The following is a 21,195-nucleotide window of genomic DNA, read 5'->3' as shown; positions in this document are numbered from 1 at the left end:
CGATAGGACGAGAGGAAATGGCCTCAAGTTGCGGCAGGGGAGGTTTAGATTGGATGTAAGGAAAAATTTCTTTACTGAAAGAGTGGTTAAACATTGGAAGAGGCTGCCCAGGGAAGTGGTGGAGTCCCCATCCCTGGAGGTATTTAAAAGATGTGTAGATGAGGCACTTGGGGACATGGTTTAGTGGGCATGGTGGTGTTGGGTTGACGGTTGGACTCGATGATCTTAGAGGTCTTTTCCAACCTCAATGATTCTATGATTCTATGATTCTAAGAGGGGGTAAGTGTGTGTCTAAAGGGCTTTGGCTGGAAGCAGACTGAATGTGAGTGCTCACCCCAGACAGAAGGGGACATGGGCCTACGAGTCTGTGGGGAAATCCAGCGGTTAAGACTGTCAGAAAGTTGCTTAGAGCAACACTTTGTCAAAGCGAAGAACTCTTTGGACCATGTGAACGCTGCTGTCCTGGCCCAGATAGATCTGAGTTGTGCTTTACTTCACCCACTGACCAGGTCACATACAGTGCTCACACCGTTGCCAAACACCAGTGCTCTTAAATTACTGCACAGCAGCTCTTCATTTACCACAAAGTGCCTGCCATAGCTGCAGTGATTCTGGCCCAGCAAAAGAGCGTGTTATTTTGTAATAGCTGGCTGATGTGCTCACAGCTGATGCTACATTGCTCTGCCAGCACAGGGGCCTGTGGCCAGATCCAGTTACTCTGTGGCCAGATGGAGGATCAGAGCAGAGGGAATTGCTACAACCTGAGATGGAAAACTTACTTGGTTTGTGTGTTTTGGATGGTTGGTTTAGGAGAGCGAAAGATCTAGACTTGCTTCAAAATTGGGAATGTGTTGTTTTAACTCTGAAGTTACCACAAAGGGCAAAGATAGCATAGGTGTGTCTTGTCCCTGGAAATACTGTGGTAAAAATTGTATGATGTAGTTTACTGCCTCAGAGATTTTCTGGGAGCAAAACGTGTGTCTTGGTGTATCCACAGCAACAAAACTAACATAACAGTCATTTTAAGTCACTAGCTTAAAAGGAAAAGCTGAAAAGCTTTAAAAGAAAGGGGGGGGGGGGAAGAGAAGTGAGTACTTTGCAGAAATTACAGCACTAGAAAACTTACAGTGCTGCATCCTTAAGTGTTTCACTTGATTGATTGGGGTAGAAAATTAAATGACATGTAAACTGTTGTTACCACCAAAATTTCCTTTTCCTACACTGGCTGATTTTCCTGTCTACCTTGCTCCTCCACAGGTGCTTCTATGTGTTTGCTCAGGGCATGCTTGTGGGATGGCATTTACGTGACTGTTGCTCCCCGTGGAGCTGGGTGCACACTGGGAGTGTGGGGGTACTTGGTTCATCTCCCAGCTCTGTGGCAGACTCCTTGGGAAGGTCACTTCTGTCTTCCTGCATGATGTCAAGTGTTGTGGACGATCTCAGGGCAGCTTGAAGCATCGCTGTGACTCAATGTCATGCCACAATAATAGGTGGGCCTCTGAAAGAGCGTGGTGTGACCCTGGACCTAGCTGGTAAACCATCAGTTAGCTCAGGCAGTGCTGCGTTACCCTTGCTTAGAGAGAGCTTGGAGAGTGGGGAGGATCCTGCTGTTGCTGGTGTTGCTTTCCTCATAGTGTCTCAGGTCCATACCCATCGCAGCATGGGAAGGATAGTCCTTCTTGTGCTTATAAAGATGACAGAGGGACAAATGTATGTAGTGTTGTGATACTGTAAGAGATGTATCAGCTCTTTGGGAATTGGAGTAACTCCTTTAGAAAATACCTACGATCTCTACTTAAAGGCTTACAGTGATAGTTGGCTATGTCCACTGAGAATATATTTCAGGAGCTGAGTACCTGTCATATTTTAAAAACACTGTATGTTTCTGAAAGCCCTGGAACAGTTTTAAGAATCACTGGGTGAGTATTGGAATCAATGCATTTGAACAGTGCTATGTCTATATTTGTGTGTGTGTATGTATAATTGTATATATGAAATTAAATGTATTCTCTGAAAAGAAACCTCTTCAATGGTGAATTTGAAATAATGACAAATCAGGTTAAGATTTAAACTTTCCCTAACCATTTAATAGCACTTAAATTAAAAAGTATTTAACAGTGCAGGTTTGGCTAGCGCTTTAAACGAAAATGATAGTGCTTGAACCACAGGAAATCAGTGGCTTAATTGTCTGGAAAAAGAGTTCACTGCAGTGCCAAGATAACTTGTGAGAGCAATAGCCTATTCTGCAGGTGTAGGGAGAATATTTGTCATTTAAATTTTTCAGCAATATCAGTTCCATGACGGGTAACTTGTGAAGTTGTGAGGCTGACTGGAAGTTGAGAATGTTATAGCTTGTGCCGGGGAGGGAAGAAGAAAGACTAAATGAAGGATGGTGAGATATTATCTTTATTCTTGTAGAACCAGTCACATTTCCTTACTTTCTTTCACTATAGACAATACTATTTTAAAAACAATTTTAAATGTAAAGTTTGTTTTGATATACCTACTTTCTTCTCTTGGTGAGCCATCAAGTTTGGGGCAGTTTAGGTAGCAAATAAATGCTGTTTCTGCAGATTTTAATTGGGTTTCAATTTTCATTCAAGGGACAGTTTGACATAAAGTAAAAGTTAAACAAACAAACACCCCCAACAAAACAAAAGAAGAAACAAACAAACCACCCCAACTTTAGTAAAAAGGAAATCCATCATTCATTCATCTAAAAATGGCAAAAATTGAAACTTGAATAAATGTATCATTTATTGCATAACTGCTTAGTTAAATGAATGGTGATGTATCTTCCTTAACACATTTGCATGCTGAACCTTACCGTATGGAGTATTTTAATCTAAACATATAGATATGTTTTCATAGTTGCTAAGCAGGAAGAATCAGCCCTTTTTCAGGCATATCAGCTAAAAACGGAAACCAAGTTTAAAGCTGCTGACCTTAATCAAGGTTTCATATTTTGGACTTCTAATAATTTTGATTTAATTACGAATATTGAAACTATTAAACTATTAGTGCACGTCATAATAGTGTCTGAATTATGACTGAACGGTCAGCATCAGGCAGCCTCTCCTTTCTGGCAGGTACAGAAGGGTGTTGTGGGAGCTGCTCCTGTGCCCTCTGGTGAGATGTAGCATGTCCCACAAAGAACCTCTGCTTCTTTCCATGGTGGTTGAGGTTGGGTGGCTCTGTGCTACAAGTGACTGAGTTGGTGCTGTTATCTGTGGTTGTATGTCCAGTGCCAGGTGTTCGCAGAGCTCCTTAGCCCCGCTTGTGCAAGCCTAGGGAAGAGTGGTGATGTCTGGAAACCTAAATAAATTGTCTAGCACAACACTCTGGATTTCACATGATTATTAAAACTCCTCAAGAATTTCTACTCTCAAAGTAACCTATCTTACTTAACAATATAGCACACATCTCCTTGGGATCTAGTTACACTAGATACAAAGGCAGACATTGAGAGTTAGATGACAATGATGGAAAGCAATGACTGATGCAGAGAGGCTTTCAGAAGTCTGCTACATTTCAGCCTCCCTTGTAGGTTTACCTGCTTTGAGGAGTAACTGCCTTCTCAGGCTGCACTGGGACAGTCTCATCCTACCCAAAGGATGGGTTGTTTGTGTTGCTGATTCCATCTAGAGTGCCCAGGGTACATAAGAACTTAAAGCCTCATCTTTCTGCTCTGTATTTGGGAATAAAAGTGATAAAAGTGAAAGCTCCTCTGCAGGAGAAGAGGGAACTTTCTCATGGGTCAGTCTGAGACTTGGGAACAGCCAAAGGAGGATCACAGATCTTGCAGTTTTCAGTGCTACATACTGAGCACAGATGCCTTTGCAAGCAGAAACACAGGATGCAAATATTTAACAAAACCTTGTCAAGTGAATACTCCAGGCCATGTAATTCTCTCTGGGATGCTGCTAAAAGATTAAACAACATGTGACAGATGGTTATGTTGCTTAATACAGTACTGGAAAGTGTCCAGTATTACAGTAATACATATGACAGAGTAGAAAGAGGTTGGATATCTTACAAGTCTGCCAGCCATGTAGCTGCGTTTTGTAACTGTAGTTTGGTAAAGCAAAGGAGAAAGAATATTCCCTGGAGCCTTAATCTTGGACAGAGGAGAGATTTCTTTAGTTGTAAATTGTACATGGATCTCAAGGACATGGGATCACAGTTCATTGGTAACATTTGCAGCTCTGTACCATTTCTTGGTATAGGTGATGTAGCTATGAGCTGGAGCTTTATTGGATTTAGTGTTCACTCAAGAGCTTTTCTTGGTGTTGGATAAAGTTGATAGAAGGTGGTCCTTTTCAGAAGATAATAGGTTTGCAGTAGAGCTCACACGAGGGATGCAGAATGCAAGTGGATGTTTAGGGCAGAGTGCTTGAGTGGTGTTCTGCTGTTTGCACTAACTCTAATGAAAGTTACATATGCTCATCAGTTTAAGAGCTGATACACAACTGTGCTACAGTCCCATATTCTGGACTTTGTAAAGAATAACTCCAAAGAGTAAAATCAATCCAGTGGTTTTCAGAGACAAGAGTGAAGCACATGTTGCGGGAATATGGTTGTCAGGGTTAATGCTGATGTAAGGAGGATAAGAATAGCGTAGAGTTCAGGAAATCCTAAAATATGAGTGGGAAGGGAGTATCTATTTATATATTCCCCTATGGGTTTTTTTTTATATATATATATATATATAAAAAAATATACCCCAAGAGGGTAATTCAAGTATTGAAGCTTGTGCAGATATCAGGTGGAGATAGCTTATCTGGCAGATTTGCTGGGTTTTAAGTACATGGTGATGGGTATGGGCACGGCAGGAGAGTTGTAATCTTTTCTGAGGGTGAGGAGACAACTTTCATCAAGCAATAGGAATTGAAGGAAGAGATTTCAAGTAAATAGAATGATTCCAAGTTGTCAACGGGAGTTCTGTTTGAGGGGAAAGCATGTGGGCAAGAAATACAATGTTACCTTAATTTAAAAAATATAAAATAAAAAAGCAGGGGTGGGTGGGAGACTGGTGGGTGGTGATGCAGAGGTGAAACTTGCTGACATTTCTTTTTGGTATTTTTCTCTGAAAAACAAGAGCAAGCAGCGTTAGTATCTGCTTTAAAATATTATTTCTACAGCCTCTTGTGTTTAGTAGGACTTCACAGAATAGCTTTTTTTTTTTGTTGTTACAGGCACTGTCTGCTAATGCAAGAGTACAGGCAGTCAGTAAATTTCCTGATATAGTTGCAGTAGTTGGAAGCAGAGTATGTCCCTTGCCACTGGTGAAAGTGGCTGTGTCTAATCTGTGTGGCACAAGGAATTTCTGTGTGTTCTCTTCAAGACAGGGAAGTTGAGTAGTTCTAGATGTATGTCCTATGTGCCATTGTGACAGAAATCAGGGCAATTCCCTGCTACCTGCTGTCCCTGGTAATATCTAGCCCTGGGTATCTATGTGAGCACTGGCAAAAAGAGATCACTTTGTAATGCCTTATGGAAAGACCCACGCAGCAAAACCTTTCCTCCTTTTTAGGGTCAGCATCAAATGCCATTGATGATGTCTCTGTTGATAATAGTTCCGTTTCTCAGGATTGCTGCCCAAATGGGTGCAGCTTGGTGTTTATCATGTTATGGGTCTTGCCTCAAAATAGGGAGGGTGAAACTATTTTCTGGTTTTAAGGGGAAAGAAAAAAAAAAAATCTGTTGACTGGGCTCAGAAGAATGAAAACTCAGGCAATATTAGCATATCATGGTACTAAGTGTCTCCTAACTGCCAAGTTCACTCTTTGCCTTTAAACAGTCCAATAAGTCTCACCTCTGTGCCCGGCAGGATCATGGAGCAGATCCTCCTGGAAACTATGCTAAGGCACATGGAAAACAGAGAGGTGATTGGTGACAGCCAACATGGCTTCACTAAGGGCAAATCATGCCTGACAAATCTGGTGGCCTTCTACGACGGGATTACAGCATTGCTGGATAGGGGAAGAGCAATTGATGTCATCTACCAGGACTTATGCAAAGCATTTGATACTGTCCCACACAACATCCTTGTCTCTAAAATGGAGAGACGCAGATTTGATGGGTGGACCATTCGGTGGATAAGGAATTGGCTGGATGGTCGCATCCAGAGAGTAGTGGTCAATGGCTTAATGTCTGGATGGAGATCAGTGACAAGTGGTGCCCTCAGGTGTCCTTACTGGGACTGGTATTATTTAACATCTTTGTTGGGGGACATGGACAGTGGGATTGAGCGCACCTTCAGCAAATTTGTGGATGATACTAAGCTGAGTGGTGTGGTTGATACTCTAGAGGGAAGGGATGCCATCCAGAGGGACCTTGACCTTGACAGGCTAGAGAGGTGGGCCCCTGCGAACCTCATGAAGTTCAACAAGGCCAAGTACTAGTGCCCTGCACGTGGGTCAGGGCAATCCCAAATGTAGATACAGGCTAGGTGATGAGTGGGTTGAGAGCAGCCTTGCAGAGAAGGACTTCGGGGTATTGGTGGATGAAAAACTGAATATGAGCCGGCAATGTGTCCTCACAGCCCAGAAAGCCAACTGTATCCTGGGCCGCATCAAAAGAAGCGTGGCCAGCAGGTCGAGGGAGGCAATTCTGCCCCTCTACTCTGCTCTTGTGAGACCCCACCTGGAGTACCGTGTTCAGCTCTGGGGCCCCCAGCATAAGAAAGACATGGACCTGCTTGAGTGGGTCCAGAGGAGGACCTTGAAGATGATCAGGGGGCTGGAACACCTCCCTTATGAGGACAGGCTGAGAAAGTTGGGGTTGTTTAGCCTGGAGAAGAGAAGGCTCTGAGGAGACCTTATTGCGGCCTTCCAGTACTTAAAGGGGGCCTACAGGAAAGATGGGGAGTGTAGTGATAGTACAAGGGGTAATGGTTTTAAACTGACAGAGGGTAGATTTAGGTTAGATATTAGGAGGAAATTCTTCACTGTGAAGGTGGTGAGGCACTGGAACAGGTTGCCCAGAGAAGTTGTGGATGCCCCATCCCTGGAATTGTTCCAGGCCAGGCTGGATGGGGCTTTGAACAACCTGGTCTAGTGGAAGGTGTCCCTGCCCGTGGCAGGGGGGGTTGGAACTAGATGATCTTTAAGGTCCCTTCCAACCCAAACCACTCTATGATTCTATGAAGTACCAGCAAGCTCTGGACAGTACTAGGGCACTGAGAGATGTCCTGCACCTAGAAACCAGATTCCTTGACCAATGTGCAGAGAAATATAAGCCCAAAGGAACAGCTGTTCTGGGTCACAGCAGAAAGTCACCTTGATCTCTGTCTCTGACAGCAATGCCCAGGGAAGAATGCAAGAGTGGGGAGAGCAAGTACAGGCATTTCAAAGCAAGAAAATCAGAGAGCAGGGCTCTCGACTAGCTCAGGGTGTCCAAGTTCCTGGAAAGCTGAGCTGTCTGTGACAGGTCTTTAATGAGACGGTTTGAATTTAGGCATTAGGACTCAATTCACCCTCTCTTGCTAAGCTGTAGTTTCCCCCCTTAAGAACCTGTGAAGTTAGCCTGAAAAAAAGTCTCCTAAATGGTTGGGAGTTGTCAGAGACTTCTCTTTAGATGGACTCCAGGTTGTGTGGTGCATGCCAGAGAGCCAGGATGCGTTTGACACAAGCCAGGACAGAAAGATTAAACACAAGCCTCTGGTCTCCGGAGCAGGATGTCTGGTGTAGTTGGGTTTGAGGGGAGCCTTGTAGCACTAATTTGAGTTACACTGCAGCTGATGTTCCTGTTATTTTTAAAGTTAATACTTAGAGGCCCCATTGTGCTTAGCAACACATGATAAATAGACATAAACATCTTGTAGAAGGTGGTCCCTGGTCAAAAGAGGAGAAAAAAAAAATCAACCTGAGAATGAAAGTGGGACACAAGCAGACAAAATGTTTTGCCTGGGATTATGCAGCAGGTCATTTGGGGAGGGGGGAAGTGGAGCCCTGGTCTCTCTGCTGGTGGTGCCAGCACCTTCTTTGCTGAAACTGTAGTTGCCTGGGCTCGTGTGTTGGACAGGTCAAGGGAAATGTGTGCAATGACTATGATCCTCAAAGAGGAGGATTTTGGATGTCTTCTAGACTTGAAGAGTAGATTTAGATGCAGCCTACTGAGATCACATCCTCTCATTAGTGTAATGCTGCTGCTTCTGATGGCAGCGACAACCTCTGTTTCAGGAGGCAGGATTGCAGCCTGAATAGCTGTACCTGACCTAGCTTTCATTAACATTGTTTAACAGGTGTGATGAAGATATGGCTATACTAGGTTATACATGACTACACAGGCTCACTGGAGGCAGTGTTGTGTGCATGCCTCTGCATCTTCTCTGCCTTACCTCTTGAGCTGGTTGTTGACTGTGTTGAAAGCACGTCTGACTGCAGTGTAGATACAGCTTCAGATACATACTTCCTCCTGCGTTCCTATAGAAAAGATGAGGCAAGAAATGTGTTCCTGTGCCTCTGTGCTTGTGTTTACTGCACTGTACTCTCTAGGGATGCAAATGAATGGTAAGACTGGGTGAAGCTAGTAGTCTGTCTAGCTTGTTTTCTTTTTCACAGTAGCCAAGAACACCTGCAGAACCAGCCAACATCAGTCCACAAAAGTCATGGGGAAAGAAGGATTCGTTTGCATTGTTATTACTTCTAGCTTGTTCTTGCTTCATGATTGAATTTGTTTTTCTGGGAAGACTCTTGGCTGTTATGAGTCAGTCTGGCTTAAAAGAACGATTTTGCTTTCAGCTGCCTTTTGCCTTAAAAGGTGATGTTGCTTCTGGTGTTTGTCAAGTTTAGAAAAAAAAAAAAAATCTAAAAATCATCAGGCAGCTCTCTCTTCTCAAGAAACACTTGGTATCTACTTCCTTAGTTCTTTGTTTTAGAAAAAACAAAATAAAGCAATGTTTAGGGAATGCATTGCTGATTCTCCTTTGGGGCCTGCTTGATTTATGTGGCAGTAAAATGTCAGACAGCAACACCCATGACAGGGATGTAGCCTGCTTTCTGTTGTGCTGGATTTTTAGACCATCTGGAAATTAGTGGCATTAAGCACCTGAAATAGCAAGATTAAAAAAAACCCAAACAACAAAAACTAGGAGTTACACTATGGCAAACCAGGCACAGTTGGTCTACAGACCAAATGTCTTTCAAGTGAGTAGATAAACTGCAGTCTTGATTGTCTGTGGTCAGTAAGGATGTCACAGTTCTTTTGTAGGGGTTGGCTTTTTAACCCTAAGTAATTTACAGTGGGGCTAATTGCATTGTGCTTAACTAAAATCTATCTGCAGTTCCAAACTTAATGATAAGGAGATGTATACACTAGCAAAAATCTTGTGGCACAAAAGAGTGGTGTAATTCATTATCCACTATAACGATAAAGCTGCAATGGAAAAGGAAGGGGTTGGTTTTTTTCGGAAAGGTTTGTCCGCAGTACAGACCTTACAGCTGCTTCTGTAGGTAGAACTAAACTGTTGGTTGATCATGCATTTGAATGTTTCTATGCATTTGAGTATAGCTACAACCTTACTTTTCCCTGTGCAGCATCACTTTGTGCAATTTTACCGCTCCCGGCAGAAGGTGCTTTTCATTTGTGGGTATTTGTTGCATAAAATGCTACCACCAGCTTGGCATTTGTCAGTCTCAGAAACTTGAGTGATTAGAAATATTTATCAATTTCGCTCTCCCTTGCCATGACCCTCTTCCTGCATAGGAAGCCTAAGCTTGTGCTCTTTTCTGAATGCTTTCTGTGCATTGTTCCTTGGGAGCAACAAAGCTTGTTTCTTGGGATGCTGGTGGACCATAAATTACAGGGAGCTGTTCTGTAGGCACCCTTTACCTGGACTTTCCTCTGCGTGCCCAGCATGCCTTATGTCTCTTGCCATTGCGTGTTCACTCTCACTTTATTAGTTTCTGTGTGTATTCAATGAGGAAAAAGTCACCTCTTTTAAATGTTTTTTAATTCTGTGTTGGAAATGTGCAAGAAGAGATCTTCTCCAATAAGTCAATCTTTATTTGGTGACCTGAGTTTCATTTTAGTAACAAACTTCACTGAGGTTGAAGAGCATGTGGGGAAGTACAGAGGGGAGGGGAAGGGGATTGTGAAGCAGGGAGCTGTAATCCTGGATTGAAAAGTCTGTTCCTGAAGTGACTCCTGATCACCACCTGCCTGTTTTACTCATAAATCTGTTGTTTTGTGTCTTGCAGTGGCATCACTGAAGGGGCTGTCTGTTATTGCTGTGGGAGATCAAAAGCTACTTCCAACTGCATCTTGTGTCATCTGCAAAACCACCAGTCACAGTGAGTTTCTCCTACACACACTCTGTTTTCCCCAGCAAGGATGTTAGCTGTAATCTGTGATATTAATCTTTTTCTCTATTTATACTTTGTCAGTTCACTTACTGCTGCAGAAAGATTTGATTTACCGATCCCAAGCCAAATGGATACATACCTTCCCCCCCCTGCCCCTAAAAGCTCATACTGGAAGCTCAGCATTGCAAACTCTTCTTTTCTGGCTGCCTGCACACCTTGTGCTGGGGTTTGTGGTGTGGGGATGATGGAATACTATGCACTTTGAGTGTGAGTTCTGGTTATTCATTCAATGGCCAAGATGAGAACTAGACAAAATATTTTGTTCCTGAGAACAGCTTCAGAAAGAAAAACTTATCTAAATAAAAAGAGGAGAGAAAATTATTGCTTGGGCAAAGAAGATTAAACTTCCCTACTTGTTCAGAGTGCCAGAAGCAAACACATCATACATGTGTGGCATCTAGTCGTAGGCAGTGGCAGGTGAAAGGAGAGGGTGTCTCAGTGCTGGAATGTCCCTAGGTAAACTCTTAAAATGAGAGGCTGGAATTTTCCCAGCAGTGTAAGGGAGCTAGCTAATTCAGTGCTATTTGGATACCAAATGAAAACTCTTGAAAATCCTCATTCCCTCAAACTCTTTTAATTTCTACCTAAAAGAAATACAGTGAAGAAAATACTTCCCTACTCCTACCAGCTGTGAATGTCCATGTAACTTGCCTGTGATTCTGTTGTCAATAATTCTCTTCTGCCAATAACTCATCAAAATCACCTGAGTGCGTTTTACTATTTTGCACCCTGTAAAATGATGGTACAACAATTGCTTGCAAAGCCATCTCTGGTTTTCAGACAATTATTTACCTGTCTTGTGCTGGTTGGGAGAGCTGAATGTCAGTTGCGTATCTCCTCTGCGGAATCCATCTGCAAGACTGGAAGGGCAGGAGCAAATCTATGCATATGCAGGTGTTTGCTTTTGAGAAAAACTTGAGGACTCAATGAACAAAAAAAAATAGTAAGTGGGAGTGTAGGACCCTTGTACAATTAAATGGCATTGAATGTTGACATGGTGTAGATTTTGGGTTATGGGGTTGGGCATGAGGGAAGTAATCGTGCTCAGGTAGCAGGAGGAAGAAACGCTTTAAAAGGAAAAGGCCCCAAAATCTCTGTTGCAAAGTTATAGGAAAGAGAATTGGACATGATGTGTATTTCTAGCCTTTGTCAATATTGCGGATGCATAAATTATATATGACTTGTAAAATAAGAAAGGTTGCTTCTAGTGAGCTGTTGTGTTTTTCCTGGAAGGATAGAGCCAGCTTGCAGCATATGTAGAGAATAATACCTGTCAGAAGCTGAATATTGAGTGAAAGTAATCGTTTTAATCAAAAGTAGTTAAAAGTGAGGCTGAGTCGAAGGAAAAAAACAACTGCTCAGCTGGAAGACTGCTTCCAGTGCTGCAGACATGCCATGAGATGCATATTTTATGTATTAGGAATATTGATCAAGGCCATGGTTGTACCTTGCATTACCACTGTTCTTCCTGATCATTGTGATCAAGATTTCTTAACTCCTTTGAATTCCACCCCTTTCTCTGTGACCAAGTACAAAGCATTTGGTGCTGGTGTGATGGGGAACTCAGCATTGTATGAGGTGGTTAGCTTGGCCCTTCTTTTCTTCTGATTTAGTATTGTGCACAAGTGACTGTTTTAATCACAAAAAAGCTAAAAAGCCATGGGGAGCTCGGTCTCCCTACTCTCCTCTGAGGTCCTCTAGTAAACCTGCAAACGAGCTTTGCCTCTGCTGAAGGTAGCATGATCTTGTCACAGAGGTTGCCTATGATTTCTTCCCACACACCCTCTTCCCCTGTTAATCATTTAGATCCTTGATCCTGCCTGCAGACATTTTCCCTGATGGATGGGTCTTATGGTGGACCATGAATTTTGGCTGGGTAAAATGCAGGAAGGAGAAAGGGTTTAAGTGAGATGTATCCTGTGTCAGCTGACAGAGAACACTGCTCAGAGCAGAAGCTTCTTGGTGCATGGACAGATATTTGGCTGAATCTACTGGCTGTGGTGAAGACATGCCAGTTCATATCAATTAGCATTCCTGACAAATCATCTCTAGTGATTGTGGCTGTTTTCTTGAGAGTCATTGTAAAGGGGTGTCACTGGGAACAGTGGCTGTACGCACAATCTGAGATACACTGAGCTGAGTGCTGTAAAGGAGCCTTAGACTTCGTGTTTCTGCAAAGAAACAGCCTAGGCTGCTTTTTGAAGTTTTTGGCTTTCAGATCAAAAGCAGGATTGCTTCCACACGCTTAAGCCTGCTTTCTATTTCTCTTCAGTCAATGTCTATTCCCTTCTGATTCTTTACAGTGCCCTGAGAAAGTTGTATCCCAATACAACCACGTGAACCCACGGAAGCCACCTCTGCTTGCACCTGTTAAAACTAGCTGGTAGCAAAGGGTGAGGTTGCAGATGAGTGATATCAAAGGCCATTTCTGTGCTATAACATTTGGCTGCTGCACCCTTGAGAAGGCAAGAGTCTGCAGTTGTATGTGCTTGAGCAAGGCTCCCTGGGGAGCAGGTCAGCCCTGGTGTGATGCTGGATGCACAGCAGACGCTGCACTGGCAGCCCTGCTAATGCAGTTGCTTCTAACCTTGACCTGCACCACCCTTGACTTTCTGCTCTGACTTGCTTGTTCTTTTGTTTAGCCACCAGACTTTCCGAGTAAGCTGCGCAAGTGCATGCTGGCTAGTACGCCTGTTGAAAGGAGAATGATCTGGTAGCTAATTTAGAGCTCTGTAAGTCCAGTTTCAGCTCCCTGGTCTGCTTGCAGATTCCCTCTGAGAATTCAGTAGCATGACTTAGTCTCTGTGCCAGTTCCCTTTCTGTTAAAGGACACTTCCCACCTTGGATGGGAACTGAGGGTAAACATAGAGCCAGTGAATGCTCCAGTACAGTGGTTGAAGAAGTAACATAAATATTAACCAGGATGTCTTTCTCTAATATTTCTGTACAGCCCAAGTAGTATCCCTGGAGTCTTTTTAGCAGTCAAAATGAGATGATGAGCACTGTGTATGGATGGGAAGTGCCGGGGGAAGGTTGTGTACCACGCCAGTAATACTGACGTGTGAGCATGAGGTACCAGTATCCACTGTCCCACTCTGATCACTGAGTGTGTCTCACCTCTCTGAGTGAAAGTGCTTGCTTGGACTTGGGACACCAGAGGTTGCAAACAGCTTGGATTCACGTTCCTCACCTGGGGTTCTAGTAGCAGGTGCTGCATTGTTTCTCATGTGGCTTTGCCTCACATCTGCTTAACTCAGCTGGCCTGCCTGTTGTGTGTTGGCTTTCAGCATTTACTTTAGGGTCGCAGGAAGGTCTTTTACCTTGCTTTCTAAATGTCACTGGGCGAAGTTCTTTTCAGAGCGTGGCTATTTCATGGCTGCACAGCCTACCTCAAAATAGTTGCTGTCCCTGGTGTGTCAATGAATAGGATCGACAGCTGTAAAACATTCCCTCTGAACTCTGAGATGAAAGTGAGGCATTTCCTTTCTCCTTCCAGAGGGTTCATCTGCTGTAAGAGGAGGGAGGTGGTTTTCTTTTCTAAAATGTAACTCATATCAGGTATTGTAGCAGTGTCTATAGCACTCCATGGCAGCATGCTGTGATGCCTCATGCTATGGGAAACTGGGAATATGGGAATGAAAGGCAACTCTGCCAAGAGGCTTCTGTCTGCATTGATAGGATAGTACACGTGACTCTCATGGCATTACCTGAATCTCACTGGTGACATGGTGGAAGAAAAGGAATAGGGTAAAATCAGGTTAGGGTTCAAATATTCAGATTGCAAGGATACTCCCTGGGGTTTGATCTGCTTGCTTGCTAATGGTGTAACATAGGGAACAGAATAGATTAAAGAAGTTTGTTTGGCTCTGCACTGCAAATACATAAACCAATCTTGCTTTGGCTCCCAGCCCAGGGTGAAAAGGATGGCTGATCACCCTGCTCTTCCAGTGTTGACAGCTATGGCTGTCAGGGACAGATGTGACTTGGGTCTAAGATAGGGATAACAGTGTGAGTGCTTTTTAGTGGGAAGGTAGATTTTAGGAGATAATGCAGTTTGTCTGTTCCACAGTAAAGGGAAACAGCAGAGATGTTTTTATGTTCTCTTGGTGTGTTTTTCTTAATTTTTTTTCATATTGGTTCCTAGGGTGCAAGGTTATTGCTCAAATATTCTAGTACTTAACAGTCTTGGATTATATCTTTGGTTCATCCAGTCTCGTAACCTGTTCTTCCTCATGCCAAAGCCAGTTACCTTACCTGCAAGGAAGCAGGCAGTTCTGGGATACCACTAGCTCTGCAGAAATAAGTCTGTGTATTTGATCCTTTTGAAAATGTTTTGAAGAACTGAACAAGAAAGCAGTGTAGGAATTTGGTGGGCAGATTAATTGCATTCCTGTTTCAGGCTGTTTATTCATAGCTTTAACTTTTTTTAAGGCAAAAAGGAGGCTATTTTTAGCTTGCTTTTTTTCCCCTCCGTCTTAACCCAAACAAATTTCCCTCTGGGAGGAGAGGGTGGAGTTAGGAGGAAGGAAGGGTGGAATTGAAACTGCTTCATTAAATCAATTTCAAGATCATCAACACACAATTCTGTTTTCACATTACAGTTCTGAGCACACAAGAGTCTCTTTACGTTTTCCAAAGAGGGGAAGCTTTGTGTGCAGAGGGGGAGAGTGAGGGCCTCTAAGACAATGAAGTGGTTATTGAAAGCTTATGGCTTTTGTTTCCTGAATATTTTTTTCTGGTTACTTCTGTTAGGGTTAGCCTGTTATTTCCAAGGAATGGTGTGGCGTGGTGACAGTTTGCTCTCACAGCTTCCAACTCCCAGCAAATGCCTTATATTGCAAGATGAAGGGAAGGATTCTGGTATAAGCAGGAAGGTCATTTAGATGTTGCTAAGCCACTAATGATAGATGTTCTCCCTGAGATCCCCATGTATATTTGGTAAAAGATGGAACCTGACCTAAAGAGATGAGACCAAGGGTTAGGAGGTGAACTGTCAAAAGGGTAACCAAGCTCTCCTGAGTCCTAATATATATGTTTTGATGGTTTTATGGTAAGCTGCTTCTGAAGTAGAGAGAGCAAGAGCAACTCCAACAGCTTCCTTACTAGGTTGATGTGACTTTGGCTTTAACTTTCATATGATTATTGACTTCAGTGTGCTGCAGAAAGGGCTGCTGAATCCAGGGCCTGTGGGTCTAGTCTGTAGAAAGATGGATACATACTTTGAGACTGACTGACAACCCAGCAGCTGATGCTGCCTGGCCACTGCAGAGCACTGCTGCTTTTGTTTTTTTTCTCTGAATCTCTTGGGCTTTAGTGTTGATTCTTCAGTACCTATTAGTTTCCCCTCCCTCTGTTGATAAGAGCTGAAGAACCTTTGCAATAGAACATGTGTGAAGTCCACCTCTGGTAGTGAAGGAATGGAGAACTGCTCGTGCTGTCCTGTCTGACTGCACAGGCTACTCAAGGTTGGATCCTAAATTATCCCTTCTTGCCCATGTGTTGCTCGTGTTGTGTGTTCTCCTCAGCTGTTGGAGAACTGATGAAAAACAGAGGTTACATTTGTGTCTAAAGAAAATAAAAACTTTTCTGTTTTAGAAATAAACAGAAAAAACACCCCGAGTAACTCCTCTTCCAGTAATAACTAGTTACCAAGTTGTTGAACTCTGTGTATGAGCTCAGAGCTGGAAAGGACAATCTGACTTTCCAAGCCTCAGTCCCAGGGAAGACTCCCTGCTGCTGAGGGATCAACATGGGGCAGGAGCCCTTTCTGTGGACTTTCAGGTTCTCTCTATCTGCTTTCTCCTCCTCTTCCACTTCTCCCACTGGGAGGCTGCTCCAGATCATAACTGCTCCATACTCAGATTTTTCTGACCTCCAGCCTAGAAGCATTCATGGTTGGTTTATCTCATTTCTGCACCAAGATAATCCTATGGTTTAAACGGCTTGTCTCATTTCTTGCTGCTTATCCCCCTCAAGTGTATTTGCAGGCAGTGATCCTGTCCCTTATCAGGCTGTGTTTTGCCAGCTTAAACAAGCCAAACTTTCCTGAGATAGGCCTCTTATTCTTACCAGCACTTCCGTACGCCTGTTCTCAATTCAGTTAATCATCTTTGAATTTTGGTGTGACCAGAACTGCTTACAATAAGAGTGTCTGGAAAAGGGCTGCTTTCATTAACACTAATTTTGGCATCTAACCATTAACTGTGGTTTAAGCTAGATCATATATTTGAGAAGGATCCTCTGGTCTTGCTTTGAAGACATCAAGTAATGGTGACTCTTTTCTGCTTTAGGGGAGTTCTATCAATGGTTGTTTACTTTGATGTTTAAATAGGTACCTTAATTTGAATAGGCTACTTCTAGCCACTGCATCTTGAAATACCTTTCTTTGTTAGTTTACAGAGGCTTTTATTATCAGAAATCTGATTTTTCTTAGAAGTGCTCTTATACTTGTAGACTATGTAAAGCAATTAATAAATTAAAGAGTTTGAATTTCAGAAGCCGAGCACTCCTATTCCAAGAAAAGGTCCCTTTTAAGGTATCTTTGAGTAGACAGAAATGGCTCACTATCAGCTTCCATCTTCAGATGACACTGGGCAATGCACCAGCAAGAGTTATATGCAAAGAATGAAAATAAAGTCCATTATTTATGACCCTGTCTCTGAGCTTCCTTGGATTGCATGAGGAAAGTGGAACTACTTGGAAATAGTTTGCCTCCCCTCGGATTTCTGGCTTCTTTGAAGGTTGTCTTGATCTTTGTGAATAATCTTTGGCTTATGTGTTTGATTTCATGCCAGCAAACTAAATCTTTCTATAATGCGCATTCCTTCAGGCTTTGTATATCATGAAGATTTGAGGGATTTCTCCCACTGTTTGGTGTAGTGCCGTTTTCCTTCTACTGGCACTGAAGAACAGCGGGATGTGGTTGTGAGCAAGGCACAGTCTGCCATGCACAAAGTCAGGGTTTGTTACCTGGCTGTGCTGCAGGTGCTCTGCCTTGTCCGTGTGTGAACTGCACAATCGCTCCCTGTATCTGCCTTTAAACTGGGAGGCAATGACACTTTGCCTGGCCCAGCTGAGCTCTTGTGCTTTCCTAAACCCTTCTGATGACACGCTCTCTCTGACTGCTTAGCCATTGGACTTACAGTGATGGTAGCACATGACTGCTAGTGAAGATCAGCTTGTGGTCCCCAAAACCCACTTGAAACAACGATCTAGCTGAGCTTAACGCTCTCACTGTTGGGAGTCCTCACGTTAGGATGCTGGTCAGGCTGGCTGTGGTTTTCTTTTTCGTTCCTTGTGCTCTCCCAGTCTGTTTTTTGTGCCACACCGTCTCTTGTAACATACTCTAATTCAGTGGCTTCTAACCTTTTTGGAACAATGGACTGTTGCCAAACAAAGTTTCTGGCAGACTGAGCTCCTCGTTTATCATGTATCACTGTTCTTGCATTCAGGATGCACCTAATTTTGCGTATTTGAGAGGCTACAAACATTTATTGTGGCCCTGTAAGCTGCTGCTGAGGAACCATTGTGTTACTCTTAGCATAAGGACTGTTTTTCTTCTGCTTCATGTGCCTTACACTGAAGTCTTGATTAAAGGTGTAGTGATACAAATACATTTGTCCTAAAATTGATTAAATGCCCTGTATGTCTTAAAAAACCAAACCAACCAATGGATATAAGCTGCCTTCTGGATTTTAACTGAAAACCTACCACAAGCAAATGAATTGCTCTTTCCTTCTTCTTCTCTTGGAGTTTTAGTATAGAGCTAAATGATTTCGGCAAAATACTTTTAGGCATTTAACTTCCATGATCATAATTTTATTTATAATAATTAATAAATCCTTTCACAATGACACGCTTTTGCCTTTAGAAAATGCCTGTGAGCCCCTCCTGCTAGATTGCACTGCCAGTATACATATATAATTTATCAGATATATATGTTAATAAAGCATATAGCTTTAAGTGCATTTATCTTCTCTAACATGGCAGCCATCCTTGTGCTCTGGGCATCCTCTACATCATTTAAAGTATATCATAAACTCAGTGATTAAAATAACTTGCCATACATTCCATTGTCCTTGAATAATTTTTCACATGTGCAATTATAGTGCCTTCTACCTTCTCTTTTCAAGTTCTTGGGGGGAGAAAGAGCTCTTCTTCTTTTAAAAGTATTCTTTTCCTACTCCGTCACATGTGGTGTTAGTTCATTGTGCAGTTCTCTTCTAGTCACTTGCTATAGTCCTTTAAAAGTGCAATTACATAATTTATATAAATTTAGAAAAGGAAGGATTAAGATCTCTGTACCGGTCTATTTTTTTTATCATCCGTGGAAGCTAGGAAAAATTCAGGTGAGTATTCTGGAAAGTAATTAGCATTTGAAATGGAGGTTAAGATTGGACAGTTTCTCATGTGTGCTGCAGGAGATGTTTCTGGAGTCCCCTTGCCTTTCATTGGTAGGAGTAATCTCTCAGTTTTAATAAATGACTGCTTCTGAGTCCTGAAGCAGCAGTCCGGGATAGAGTTAATTTTCATCCTAGTAGCTGGTACAGTGCTGTGTTTTGGATTTAGTATGAGAATAATGTTGATAACACACCGATGTTTTAGTTGTTGCTAAGTAGTGCTTACACTAGTCAAGGACTTCTTGCTGGCAGGGCATGAGAAGCTGAAAAGCTGGGAGGGGGCACAGCCAGGACAGCTGACCCAAACTGGCCAAAGGGATATTCCATACCATATGACGTCATGCTCAGTATATAAACTGGGGGGAGTTGTCCAGGGGGTGGTGACTGCTGCTCTGGAACTGGCTGGACATCGGTTGGCTGGTGGTGAGCAATTGCATTGTGCATCACTTATTTTGTATATTCTTTTATCATTATTATTATTATTTTCCCTTTCTTTTCTGTCCTATTAAACTGTCTTTATCTCAAGCCACAAATTTTTCTTTTTTTTTTTTTTCCTCCCCTATTCTCTCCCCCATGCCACTGGGTTGCGGGGGGAGTGAGCGAAGAGCTCTGTGGTGGTTAGCTGCCTTGCTGGGTTAAACCACAACACCCATAGCTATTTGTCCTTTCCAAAGGAGAAGGTCAGTGTCTGGTTTACTTGAATTGAGAGGTTAGCCCAACCCTCTGTATTTAATTGTGAATGTGGGCAAGCAAACAGCTTTTGCTTTGGAATTTGGTCTGAATAAGGCTGATTTTATTTGTTTGTACCACAGCAGTGTTAAAGAGCCCCAACTGGCAACTCACGCTATGTAAGCACTGTACAACTGCGGGACAAGACAATGGTTCCTAATCAGAGAGGTTTCAGCCCGTGTGGAATAAATGACCACTGCATTAGTAAATGCTCCTGCTTGAATAGAGACTTCATCCTAGCCGTACCCAACCCTTCCAGATGGAGGGAACGCACAGTTTATACTACAGGCTGGTGAGAGCTATACTTCTTGCATACGCAGTACAGTTGGTCTATCTACAGTAGTTGTCTAATGTTTCCCAGATGTGAACATGAACATAGAATGCTTCTCTTCCTGAGTAGCCTGTGGAGAAAGACGGTGACCAGCAGTGGGCTTTTGGCATCCTGGTGAAGGTGACCCAGTCCTGCCTGTGCTTTTCCCAGAGAACCCCTTGCAAATGAACAGGGAGAGGAGCTGTGGGCTGTGTGGATTGTTCTTGCAGCCTGCTCCCAGCCACCTGTGTTATGGGACAAAACAGGACCTGGAAGAGAGGGGTAAGAGAACAGCTTAGGGTTGCACTTCAATCAGGGGCTGGTCAGTTAAGGCTACATGAGCTCTTCTGCTGGGCCATGGATTTGGACACTTGCAGTCTGCATCATTAAGCTCTATTTTAGGACTCATTTGCCTTGTTCACCAATAGAAAAAAAATGTTGTTTTAACAGAAATCTGGGGCTTATCATCTTCCCCTCTGCTTCTGGAAGCTGCATTTAAACCCAGGATTAGGAGCTGAGGGACAGCTCCGTCGATATGAAACTAAGGGAGAATTATTTTGTAAAAGCAAAACTGTCAGTATTGTGAATTCTCCTCTGATGGTTCTTTTCATGCTCTTGAGCATCACTGAAGTCCTGTTTGTATCAATCTGTGGGCTCAGGAATACAGTGTTGCTCCCACTTGCATTTTGCTTGCATTTAAAAGGCCATCTCTGCAACTATAAAGGCTGCATCTTGATTCGTTTTAATTGGTAGCATAGATTGTATAGAAGCTTGGGACTTGTATTTGCATTCTTCAGAGTAAGATATCTAGTCATCATAGTGAGAAGAAAGCGGATTCATTTTTGCAAACCCTGTGTCTGTACTTGAGTCTCAAGAGAGGTGCTGCAATCATTTTGATGCTTGGTGAAATGAGTCCACCATTAGCTTCAGATGCCTACAAACTAGCTGTCTGCATCTGACTGAGTTATATGGACTCTCCTTCCAGTCAGTAAAGAGAAACAGATGTTTTAGGACACAGTCCATCTGACCCTGTTTTAGGCAACTTCTTTAGAAACAGATGAATTCTCCCCTGCAGGTGCCTATTTCTCTCCATCGACTGTGCACAGACTAGCACAGACGTTGATGTCAACATTTGCTCAAATTAATCCATATGAAATATTTCCCGTTTTAAATTTAACTGATTAGGCATTTGCAGTAAAGCGTAGTCCCCAGCCAGCAAACACGTCCTGGTACCCAGGGAGTGGGTTGTGTGCGCTGTGACTTTTCTATTTTTATTCTCCAGCTCTTTATCTGGAGAATGAAAATTATTCCATCATGACAGGAACACTAGCCTTCAGAAAGCTCCTTTTATCTACACAAATACTTTCTGTGGTATTTTTCCACTAGTGTT

The 21,195-nt window shown here is 42.9% G+C and overlaps 1 protein-coding gene across 4 annotated transcripts in view; it reads left to right on the top strand.

Annotated features, from left to right (window-relative positions):
• Window positions 1-21,195, top strand: part of TSPAN4 (tetraspanin 4) — a 496,491-nt gene that overhangs the window by 74,862 nt on the left and 400,434 nt on the right. For all 4 annotated transcript variants that reach the window (XM_076344250.1, XM_076344249.1, XM_076344246.1 and 1 more), the window contains one exon: window positions 10,203-10,295. Coding sequence is in view for 2 of the 4 variants with exons in the window: in XM_076344246.1 (XP_076200361.1) it covers window positions 10,203-10,295 (93 nt within the window). In the remaining 2 variants the exon portion in view is untranslated. The remainder of the gene's footprint in view (window positions 1-10,202; window positions 10,296-21,195) is intronic.

This window comes from Aptenodytes patagonicus, chromosome 7 (genome assembly GCF_965638725.1).
Source record: "Aptenodytes patagonicus chromosome 7, bAptPat1.pri.cur, whole genome shotgun sequence".
Lineage (NCBI taxonomy): Eukaryota > Metazoa > Chordata > Aves > Sphenisciformes > Spheniscidae > Aptenodytes > Aptenodytes patagonicus.
Note: the sequence above shows the minus strand (reverse complement) of the source record. Positions and strands in the feature narration are given on the sequence as shown.